Source organism: Monodelphis domestica, chromosome 3 (assembly GCF_027887165.1).
Source record: "Monodelphis domestica isolate mMonDom1 chromosome 3, mMonDom1.pri, whole genome shotgun sequence".
NCBI lineage: Eukaryota > Metazoa > Chordata > Mammalia > Didelphimorphia > Didelphidae > Monodelphis > Monodelphis domestica.
In genome coordinates, this window is record NC_077229.1 from 302,516,108 (window position 1) to 302,528,882 (window position 12,775).

Below are 12,775 nucleotides of genomic sequence, written 5' to 3' on the forward strand. Positions count from 1 at the left end.
TAGAAACACTAGCAGTAGCAATTAGAGAAGATAAAGAAACTGAAGGTATCAGAATAGGCAAGGAGGAGACCAAGTTATCACTCTTTGCGGATGACATGATGGTCTACTTAAAGAATCCTAGAGATTCAACCAAAAAGCTAATTGAAATAATCAACAACTTTAGCAAAGTTGCAGGATACAAAATAAACCCACATAAATCATCAGCTTTTCTATATATCTCCAACACAGCTCAGCAGCAAGAACTAGAAAGAGAAATCCCATTCAAAATCACCTTAGACAAAATAAAATACCTAGGAATCTATCTCCCAAGACAAACACAGGAACTATATGAACACAACTACAAAACACTCGCCACACAACTAAAACTAGACTTGAACAATTGGAAAAACATTAACTGCTCATGGATAGGACGAGCCAATATAATAAAAATGACCATCCTACCCAAACTTATTTATCTATTTAGTGCCATACCCATTGAAATACCAAAATACTTCTTCACTGATTTAGAAAAAACCATAACAAAGTTCATTTGGAAGAACAAAAGATCAAGGATATCCAGGGAAATAATGAAAAAAAACACATATGATGGGGGCCTTGCAGTCCCAGACCTCAAACTATATTACAAAGCAGCAGTCATCAAAACAATTTGGTACTGGCTAAGAAACAGAAAGGAAGATCAGTGGAATAGACTGGGGGAAAACGACCTCAGCAAGACAGTATACAATAAACCCAAAGATCCCAGCTTTTGGGACAAAAATCCACTATTCGATAAAAACTGCTGGGAAAATTGGAAGACAGTGTGGGAGAGACTAGGAATAGATCAACACCTCACACCCTACACCAAGATAAATTCAAAATGGGTGAGTGACTTAAACATAAAGAAGGAAACCATAAGTAAATTGGGTAAACACAGAATAGTATACATGTCAGACCTTTGGGAGGGGAAAGGCTTTAAAACCAAGCAAGATATAGAAAGAATCACAAAATGTAAAAAAAATAATTTTGACTACATCAAACTAAAAAGCTTTTGTACAAACAAAACCAATATAACCAAAATCAGAAGGGAAACAACAAATTGGGAAAAAATCTTCATAGAAACCTCTGACAAAGGTTTAATTACTCATATTTATAATGAGCTAAATCAATTGTACAAAAAATCAAGCCATTCTCCAATTGATAAATGGGCAAGGGACATGGATAGGCAGTTCTCAGATAAAGAAATCAAAACTATTAACAAGCACATGAAGAAGTGTTCTACATCTCTTATAATCAGAGAGATGCAAATCAAAACAACTCTGAGGTATCACCTCACACCTAGCAGATTGGCTAACATGACAGCAAAGGAAAGTAATGAATGCTGAAGGGGATGTGGCAAAGTAGGGACATTAATTCATTGCTGGTGGAGTTGTGAACTGATCCAACCATTCTGGAGGGCAATTTGGAACTATGCCCAAAGGGCGACAAAAGAATATCTACCCTTTGACCCAGCCATAGCACTGCTGGGTCTGTACCCCAAAGAGATAATGGACACAAAGACTTGTACAAAAATATTCATAGCTGCGCTCTTTGTGGTGGCCCAAAACTGGAAAACGAGGGGATGCCCATCAATTGGGGAATGGCTGAACAAACTGTGGTATATGTTGGTGATGGAATACTATTGTGCTCAAAGGAATAATAAAGTGGAGAAGTTCCATGGAGACTGGAACAACCTCCAGGAAGTGATGCAGAGCGAGAGGAGCAGAACCAGGAGAACATTGTACACAGAGTCTAATACACTGTGGTATAATCGAACGTAATGGACTTCTCCATTAGGGGCGGTGTAATGTCCCTGAACAACTTTCAGGGATCCAGGAGAAAAAAAACACCATTCATAAGCAAAGGATAAACTATGGGAGTGGAAACACCGAGAAAAAGCAACTGCCTGAATACAGAGGTTGAGGGGACATGACAGAGGATAGACTCTAAATGAACACTCTAATGCAAATACTCTCAACAAAGCAATGGGTTCAAATCAAGAAAACATCTAATGCCCAGTGGACTTACGCGTCGGCTATGGGGGGTGGGGGGGAGGAAAAGAAAATGATCTATGTCTTTAACGAATAATGCTTGGAAATGATCAAATAAAATATATTTTAAAAAAAAAGAAAAAAAAATAAAATAGTTGAGGCCATAAACTGTAGTAATTAAAATAGTAGAAGACATAAATTGTAGTAGATAAAAGAGTGGATGAGTAGAATTGTGACTGCAGAAAATATGTTTTCCAAGACAGTGTCTTGTTTAAATCAAATATAAGGTGGTCGCCAGGGGAGAATTCCCAATTATTAAATATACTCAAGTCAGCTGGGTTTTATAGAGATTTTAATTAATACAAATGTGGAATTAAAAAAAAGGAGAGAAAGAGAGAAAAGGGGAATAATGAGAAAAGTATAGGCCGGCCCAGGGCAGCCCTGGCCAACCCAGGGCTAAGCCCTAAAAGAAAGATCAGTCAGTCCTTAATCACTCACCACAAGATCTGTTCAAGCAAGGATTCTAGTGACACCAGACCAGCTTCATCTCAGCTGATTCCACCAGCTCAATCCTGAATCTGAATGTCAATCTGAATGTGAATCAGAATCAGAATCAGAATGTTCCTCTGAATGAATCTGAGCTCCTATTTAAAGGGAATTTTCTCCTATGTCACCTCCCCTAAGTTCTTATATCTACCAATCACAGTAAACGTTTTTCAAAGGACAGACCATTCTTAGTTCACACCTAAGAAGGCTTTAATTTTTTTATTAAGTTCACACCAGAAAACTTCTGAGTAAGTTTCTCACCTCTTTGCTCCTTTTAAATTCACAAGTTGCCTGACCTTTATAGGTACTTAGCACCCTTTTGTATTAGACCTAAAAATAGGCACAGCTTAAGAACTTTTTGTCTTACTATAAGTATGGGTTTAAGTATCTTTCATTGTTCAGAAAGGAGTTTCTTCCCCTAAAGCAGACTTAAGTAGGGGTGGAGTAGAGGTCTTCACATTCCTAATCTAAGTAGCGTTCTCACATTCCTGATCTAAGTTCCTTCATTTTTTAAAGTGGGGAATGGTCTTAACCCAACCTTATGAAGTAGGGTCTGAGAAATTTTAAGGTTCACAATCCTAACCTTATGAAATAGGGTCTGAGAATTTTTAAGGTTCACATTGGGCAATTACTTATCTCTGAATTATTTCTAAAGTGGGCAACCTTTAGTGCTCATGAGTTGCCTGAAGAGATGCATATTTTTATTATTGGCCAGTACATTTCATAACAAAATTATAAACATATCACAATCACCTATCCAATTTTAGTCAAACTAATGAGATATTCTCAACTCTAAGAATCACAACATTATATTGTCAACTAATGCAGTGAATACATGAAAAATAATTTTTATGTCAGAAGATTAAGAGAAACAAAATTGAGGAGCTACTAAATTCTGAGGAATGGAAAAGTTGGAGATCTTGAAATACTAAAAACACTAATTTAATGCAAACTTCAAAAATTATACCTAATATTCAGTGACATACCAATCAAACTGCCTAAAAATTGTTGTAGAGAATAGAAAAATAACAAAATTAATCTAGAAGAAGAAAAGAACAAGAATATCAAGGGAATCAATGAAAAAAGTGTGAAGGAAGGAAGCCTAGCAGAACCAGATGTCAAATTGTATTACAAAATGGTAATCATGAATACAATCTTGTATTGGCTAAGAAAGAGAGTGGTAGATCAGTGGAATAGAGTATACAATACCTAGGAATAAGTGACCATAGTAATTCAGTATTTGCTAAATCAAAAGGTCCAAGCTTTGGGGGAAAGAACTCACTATTTGAAAAAAAAACTGTTGGGAAAATTGGAAAATGATGTGGTAGAGACTGAGGATAGATCAACATCTCATACCATATACTAAGATAAGGTGAAGGTGGGTACCTGATTAAAACATAAAAGGTGATACCATAAGCAAACTAGAGGGAGAGTTTATTTGTCAGAACTACTGATAAAGGAAAAATGTATGACTAAATAAGAGATAGTGAAAATTATAGAATATAAAATGGATGGTTTTATTATGTTAAATTAAAAGGGTTTCATTAAAAAAAAAACACTAATGCACCCAAGAAAGTAGGAAAGCAAAAAGCTGGGGAGATACAGCAAGTAACTCTAGTAAATATTCTATTTCTTAAATATGAGAACTAAGTCAAATCTATAAGAACATAAATTATACTCTAATTGATAAATGGTCAAATGATATGAACAGGCAGTTTTCCAATAAAGAAATCAAAGCTATCTATAATTGTATGAAGAAATGCTCTAAATCACTCTTGATTAGAGAAATACAAATTAAAACAACTCTGAAATGCTACCTCAGTCTATCATATTGGCCAATATGACAAAAAAAGGAAAATAACAAATGTTAGTGGGGATGTGGGAAAATTGGGACACTAATGTATCATTGATAAGAATTCTAATCTGATCCAAACATTCTGAAGAGCAATTTGAAGCTATTCCTCAAGGGCTCTAAAACTGTGCATACCCCTTGATCCAGAAATACAAATACTAGATCTGTATCCCAAAGAGATCCAAAAAATGGAGAAGGATCTATTCATTACATCTCCTTTTCTTGTAGCAAAGATCTGGAAATTAAGGCATTATTCATTAATTGGGTAATGGCTGAATAAGTTGTGGTATATGACTTTAATGGAATACTGTTGTGCTATAAGAAACAATAAGAAGGATAATTTTGGAAAAACCTGGAAAGACTAATATCAACTGATGCAAAATGAATTGAGTAGAACCAGGAAAACATTGTACATAGTAAACAATATTTTTTGATGAACAGCTATGAATGACTTAGTTATTCTCATCAATATTGTGATTGAAGATAATCTTAGAGATTCATGTTAAAAGATGTCATAAACTTCCAGAGAAAGTCTGAATGCAGACCAAAAATATTATATTTCCCTTTTTCCTTTCCTTTCCTTTCCTTTCCTTTCCTTTTCTTTTTTCCTTTCCTTTCCTTTCCTTTCCTTTTCTTTTCCTTTCCTTTCTTTTCTTTTCTTTTCTTTTCTTCTGTTTTTTGTTTCTTCCTTTTTCTTTCTTAGATTGCTTAGCATCTGGGTGGAGGGAGTGAGGATGGGCAGGTGGGAGAGAATTTAGAACTCATTTTTTTAAAAAGAATGTAAAACTGTATTATGTATAATTGGAGAAAATAAAAATAAAATATTTAAACATGAAATTATGCCTAGTAGTAAAACAGGCAACATAAAGCACCAATGTCTCAAATAATTTTGAAAAAGAAATTGGCATATTTAGAATGGGATTCCAAAAGGTTTTTATCTAATTTGAAAACATGAATCCATCTAACAAACTAATTAAATGAAAATATAAGAAGTCAAAAAAGATAATAAATTCTAGCAGAGATTCTTACTTTTTAAGGGTCAAAGATATCTTTGCTAGTAGATAAGTTCACATGACTCTGGTGAATCCATGTATCCATCTCAGACTAGATCTTGAAGCCTGAAGTATTTTTAAAATATAAAATAAAAATATATAGGATTATAATGAAAATCAATTATATGAAATACAGTTACCATTTTTCAGAATGTTTTCAGATACCAGGTTAATAACTTTTGTCCATAAGCATCATAGATGAATATATTCTCCAATAATATTTAACAGAAAGCATAAAAATAATTCAGGAATTGCCTATATCGTTATATGATATGGTCGTTTCCATTTTATTACCATAAAGGAAAGGTAAAGTTTTTGAAGAATAGCTTTAAGGACAAGTGTCCTTCCAGCAGAAGGGACTTGAGAGAGCTATTGAAGACATTTCCAAACTACATGGATTCACTTTTGCTGTTTTCAATGAACCTAGAAAAGATAAGTTTACCTCCTAATATTTTTAGAATTATCAAAAGAGTTATTATATTCAGCTTTACAATAGTCCATAGAATAACAAAATTTTAAAAACAGCATAGAAAGATATTAACTACTCCAAGAACCTTCAATTTTTTAACTTTTAAAATTAAAAAATATTTTAATGCATATATAATGTCCCTCTTACTACACTTCTTGCCCATTAAACAATGACAATAAACAAAGACAAAGATGAAACAGGCCACTCGGCTCCTGTCAAAATTTTGTTCATCTTTTGTCCTTGATTTATGGTTTATCCTTTCTTTGATTTGAGATCTAAAGTCTTTCAAGATTGTTTTTCTCTACAATGTTTTCTTTGTATACATCATTTATTTTGGACCAATAATAATCCATTATTTTTAAAAACTGTAATATCTTTAATTTTGCTTTAATTGGAAGGTAATTCCTTTGCTTCCAATTTTCAGATAAAATGAAGGTAGCTACTATCAACACTTTTGTATACATAGGTATGCATATATCTTAAGAATAATTCTCTTTGGAGTATAGGCCTAGTAATCATGGTAGTAAAGCTGGGTCAAAGGATACACATAGTACTTTTTAAGCATAGCTCCTAAACTGTTTTTTACTATTACTGAATCAACCTATGGCTCCACTAATGGTGTACTTAAAGTGTCTCTGTTTTCTTATAACATCCCCAATGTCTCTCATTTTCCCCTTTTGTCATCTTTGCCAATCTGTTGAGCTCAAAGTGGAATCTCAAAGTCATTTCAATTTTCATTTCTCAAATTGTTAGTGATTTAGAACCTCATTCCTATGGTTGTTGAAGCTTTTATTTCTTTCTTTGAAAACTTCCTGAGAATATAACTAGCTGAGCCCCATTAAAAAGGATGAAAAAAACAACATTTAATCAACAAGTATTTACCAAGTACCTGCTATAGGTCAGATATTTTTCTAGGTACTGGGGTCATAAAAACAAACCAAAAAATTAATTACAAAATTGAGACATCCCCAATAATAATAACTATAATGAGACATAAAACTGAATATAACATAAATTTGAAGAAAACTAACTAGAAACTCCACTGAAATATCATTGATAATTTACTGGATATACATTTATGCCTCTCACCTTCCTTAATCCAGGAGAGAATAAAGTAATTAAAAAATACATTTTGGTATGACTTTGAATGATAGTATAAATATTTTACATTCTTAAATTTCATGAATTTGTATTTGTTAATACAAATATAACTTTTATGTTATTAAACATTGCCATTACAAAGGGAAAATACATCTTTATTGAATTACAGAAATGTGTTTGAAATTGTTTCTATACAAATTAGAGAGTTCGTCTGCTTTTCTTCAGAAAGGCTTTAAGAATTTATCTTCATAGAATGTTAAAATTAGAATCCTTAAAATTCAGCTAGTCCAATACCTTCCTTTACAGATCAAGAAAATGATGCTTAGATAAATTATATTTTATATAAGGTCATACAACATGTCAGTAGCATAAACAAATCGGAGTTCAAGTGTTCAGACCCAAAACTATAGTATCTTCTGCCATTTTGCTTAACTTTGAAATATGGCTTTCAAGTCAATAATTCAATAAAACTTAAATTTCCAAAATCTGAACTCAGGATAAATATCTTCTTCTTCTGATAAAAAATAGATGTATAAATTATCATGAGTTTTGAGAAAAATCCTGATATTACATAATTTCTAACAAAATAGACAAATAAATGTAATACACAATCAGCAGTTTAATCTATTCTTTTAGATTGTTCTACTTAGAGCTTTCTGTTGCTTTGTGAAAAAACAGCCCTACTTGTAGATTCCAGTGGCTTGCTTGTTTTGGCAGAGAGCAAAATCAACATATATTAATAACAAACTACATTCTTAAATAGAATTTCATCCTGTAAAAAAAAGGCATTATCAAATTTTCAGAATTTCTCCTGTATTGCTTCATACTATACATTTGATGTAATTCACTCTATAGAGTGTGTTTAAAATGATGTGCAATGAAATCCAAACTCACCCTTTTTATATTAGTTTTAAGAATTGGCCCCATAATGAAAAAGAAAAGTTTTGAAAACATTTTGAGATTCTTAGGCTTAGGGTTACTCTGTTTGAATTGTGAATATTGACAACAATAAATCATAACAATACTTTCCACCACCAAAGAAAACAATAGCAACAACAGTTTTAAAGTGAGGACTCATGTATCCTTATATAAATATCAAATATATTAAGCTACTTATACATTTGAAATATTTTTTCCCCACAGTTAATCGCTGGTTTTTAGAAAAAGTGGAAGTCATAGATATGTCTACAAAGGAAATGTACTGCTTTCGATGCAATCGGTATGTAAATCCGTTTATGTATGTATGTGTTCAGGACTATCATTTCTCATTATTTCTCACATGCAAATATATGTGTGTGTATATATATATATATATATATATATATATATATTCTGTGTGTATATATGACACATCACACATGTGTATTTATGCAAATAAGTATAGAGTGCATAGTCTTTGAGTTCCCTTGTCTCTAATTTGCACTGGCAAGTGACTGTAGAACAAGACTTACTGCTATTCCTGGAACACTGAGTCTATTTGGGTTTCTCTAGTACTTTTTTTATGAAATTTATCCTGATAAATCCAATCAGCATGTACTGTCTTCCCAATATCATTTATAGCTGATTAACCTAAATTAGCCTTTACAATGTAATATTTACTGAGAAAGCACAACCATCTCAGAACTCTGGAGTCCACTCTTCCTGGGGACAATGGATATATTTAACGTAATGATTACCACCCATTTGCCCTCTAAGTTAGCTTCTTGATGAGATATAATCTATAGAGGAGTTATTCCCTTTCTTGCAGGGCTGTTGACTCGGCAGTCAGATCTGCTATGTGCTGGGTGCAAGCCATCAAATCTTTGTCTGCTCAGGATCTTCCCTGGGTTTCACTGCTGAGGTCACTGGAAGATTTGTTTGGACTCTAGTGAATGGGGTTCTAGGGTCCTCCAACTTTTCAAAGCTCACAATGTTTCATTTTCTGTTCTGTCTTGAATACTTATTCCTCTAGGATCAAGGAAGAGTATACAGAATGGAGTTTGAAACAGAGGAGCCCCCTGTATTCATGGGCTCATGACAACTGAATCCAGAGACTAGTAAGCTAACTGCAGAATACCTGATGCATCCATACTACCACTCTTATCCCCACCTGGAGGCTTAAAGCACTTCTCTTCTTCACTGGATAGCAACCTGGGAAGAAAGAGAGCTTTTGTCTCCTTAAACCTTTTTATATGCACTCAGTTCTGGCTCAGAAGCCAGTCAAAAAAGCTTAGTGAGCTTAGAGGAGAAAGTAAGGCTACCTGAATATGCTTTGAATAACCTAAATTCTCTCTCTATCTAATACTTCCTGAAGTATGTTCACTACACCTCCTATATCGACATGGAACATGTGAAGCACATTACCATATTCCTAAGGACTTGGCCCCTGTTAGCCAGCCCCAATCCTCCCTCCCTCCCTCCCTCCATGCCCCCCCTCAGAGGAAACAGGGAGAGAAATGAAATAGATGATAGATAGATATAGGTGTAACTATGATGATACAGACATATATACAGATCGATGCCATAGATATGTAATATAGCTATCCATATATATGAAAACAAGCACATATGCATACATTTACATGTGTATACACATGTTCCTATGGGTGAGCATGTTTGGCTTATGTTTTATATTGACACAGTGCTGTCTCTATAGCCTGAGGCTGTCAGCCCTTATCATAGATTAAGATATTTGAGTTTTTTATTGTAGAGCATGAATAGTCAAATGAACAGAGCCATCTTATTTTATGAGGCAAAAGAGCCAGCTTTTCAAAGTTTTCTGGACCCCTGAGAGATCCTACTCACTTTTTTAAACTTATTTTTTTTTTACAATTTTATACAATTTTACAATTACATCTAAAAATAATTTTGAACTTTTAAAAATTTTATTTAAAATTAATTTAAATTAATTTAAAATTAATATTTTTCTACAGTTACATGATTCATGTTTTTCCCCTTCCCTCTTTCCCCCCTTCCCTCTTTCCCCACCCCCCTCCATGAACTAACAAGCAATTCCACTGGGTTATACATGTATCATTGTTCAAAACTTATTTCTGTATTATTTATATTTGCAGTAGAGCCTACATCCCCAATAATATCCATATCTAACTATGTGATTGATCATGTGTTTTTCTTCTGCATTTCTGCTCCCACAGTTCTTTCTCTGGATGTGGATAGTGTTCTTTCTCATGTCTCTCAGGATTGTCCTGGATCATTGAATTGCTTTTAGTAGAGAAGTCCATTACATTTGGTTGTACCACAGTGTATCAGTCTCTGTGTATAATGTTCTCCTGGTTCTGCTCCTTTCGCTCTGCATCAAATCCTGGAGGTCTTTCCAGTTTATATGGAATTCCTCCAGTTCGTTATTCCTTTGAGCACATTGGAATTCTACCATTTCCTCTGATAAATGCTACAGTCAGTGATACCTCATTAGGGTTTTCATCACCTATTAAATTTTGAATATTAAATAAAAATATTGTGTATCAAATACTGACCCATAATTTAAAATAGCTTGTTTATTCTATTTGATAACATACCAATTAGTTTATCCTTATACTTTGTGACTACTAAATATAATTCAAATGTGTGAGTCTGAGTGTCACCTTGCAAAAAAGACATTGAAAAGCTAAAGTAGATCCAGGAGAAGGTGGCCATGATGCTGCATTAACAGTCACTCATGTAAGCTAGATGATTTGACCTAGATGGGGGAAGGGAAGGGGACAAAATCTTAAGAAGAGAACAGAATATGTGTTTTCAAACATTTGAAGGACTATCAGGTGGAAGGGCTATCATATTTGTTCTGCTTAGCCCCAGGCCATAAAACTAAAAGATGTGGGTAGACGTTGCAGAGTCTCAAAGTTTGATAAAAACGTCCTATAAACTCTAAGTAGAAAGGGCTGCCTTGAATAGTAACCACATATCCCTCACTGCAGGTCTTCAAGAGGAAACTGAAAGACTAACTTCTTTTCAGTTTTGGTGGGCCTAGTTTACTGCCAATCTCATCCAACTTTGATATTCTATGATTCTGAGAAAATAGATAATGAGAACTTTGAGTACTTCTGAACCACTTCTATTACACTGCAATTCGCTCCTGGAAACAGCATTCTCAGGTGTATCATACAAATGAGAGAAGGTTGCATCAGTCATTTGGAAAATGTTTGCGATTAATAGCAGAAAGTATTTAATGAGAGGATGATACAGGTACTTCTTTAAGCACCTGAATGGGCTAGAGAGAGAAGGCAATGTGAAGCTGAGAAAACTCAAGCCTGCTTGTACCTTTTCGCTAACTTAACTCACAGCATTTCCTTTTAACATGGCTTATTATCTTTCTCAACTAACAAGCAGCCCTAGGTCATTTTTACTGCTTCTGGCTGGGCCCCTTGGTTTAGGCTTATTCACAGATGCTAGTTAAAGTACAGGTGTTAAATGCCTCATTAACGATTTTCTTTTACTTACTCTGGGAACTATGCCCCCAAGTACCTCTCCCAATTTTGCCTTACATCTTTGCTGCCATATGCTCTAAGCCTTGATGTTTTCTCTCAGCAGTTTGTCTGATAGTTCTTAGCCTTTTAAAGGGGGAACATGAAGCAACACTTTCTCCCTGCTGTGGAAGGGTGACCACTTTACCTAAGGTAGGGTGGGAGGAGGTAGTGAGGCAACTTGAGTCTTACAGGTGACCAAACATTTTTTTTTCTTTATAATTTGAAGAAAGCAAATAAAAAATGAGTTTAAGCAACATGAACACATTATTTCTCAAAGTCCCAAAATTCTTCTCTTGAGTCCTTTACTACAGAAATAACTTTTTGGTTGTTTAAAAAAGATTGCTGCTAGAGGCAACTAGGTGACTCAGTGGATTGAGAGAGGTCCTGGGTTCAAAAATGTTCACAGACACTCCTTTATCTATGTGACCTTGGGCAAGTCATCTTACTCCCATTGCCTAGCAGTTAACCATTCTTTTCTTCTTCCTTAGAACCAATGTTTGTTTGTTTGTTTGTTTTTGTTTGTTGGTTTGTTTGTTTTAATATTGCTGCTAGGGCAGCTAGGTGGCTCAGTGGATTGAGAGCTGGGCCTAGAAACAGGAGATTCTGAGTTCTTGCTAGTTAAATGATCCAGGGCAATTCACTTAATTCCCATTGCCTACCCTTACCTCTCTTCTTTTTTCCTTTTTTTGAAAAAATACTGCTGATACTGCTACTACTACAATGTATCCAATGAACTTGATTTATAACAAATTCCTTCCATTGGTAATCTTGATACTATTGAGGGTTTTAAAGTGAGATTTGAACCCTAAATGAATTTATGTGCTGAATGCTAACTCCATTAGAAGTAGATATTACCAATTGTATCCATTTTTTTTCTTTTTGTCCAAATGCAGGTGGCTTACTGAAGATGAACATGATGGACTCGCTGTTATAAAACTCTACTCATAAATTTGTTTTTTTTTCTACATTGATGCTCAACATGTTTCTTTTTTGATATTTCTATTGGTTTGATTTCATATAAATCTTTATGCAAAATGATAAGGGTTCAATGATTATTATAGATGAATGTCAAAATAATACTATGTAGCATTTAATCCTTGTTGGAAGTGTAATTCTTTTCTATGGGAAATATTAAGTAGTTGTACTATAGTAACCTTTAAGGAAACAAAATTAAAATATAATAATGACTGTCCATGCATGGCAAATGTACACAAGCAGATCAATCACCTCTCTAAGATATTGTTTTTTTCCAGTATTGATTGCCTTCACAGCCTCCAGTAAAATAAAGT

At 34.1% G+C, this 12,775-nt stretch overlaps 1 protein-coding gene across 2 annotated transcripts in view; it reads left to right on the forward strand.

Moving 5' to 3' along the window:
• LOC103101633 (lipoxygenase homology domain-containing protein 1-like) overlaps window positions 1-12,451 on the forward strand; it is a 109,223-nt gene extending 96,772 nt beyond the window's left edge. Inside the window, exons 13-15 of one of the 2 annotated variants that reach the window (XM_007487119.2) lie at window positions 8,170-8,245; window positions 8,978-9,062; window positions 12,380-12,451. In XM_007487119.2, the coding sequence (XP_007487181.2) occupies window positions 8,170-8,245; window positions 8,978-9,050 (149 nt within the window). In that variant the 3' untranslated portion in view covers window positions 9,051-9,062; window positions 12,380-12,451. The remainder of the gene's footprint in view (window positions 1-8,169; window positions 8,246-8,977; window positions 9,063-12,379) is intronic. The other variant, XM_007487120.2, reaches the window with a different exon arrangement.
• Window positions 12,452-12,775: the final 324 nt, after the last annotated feature.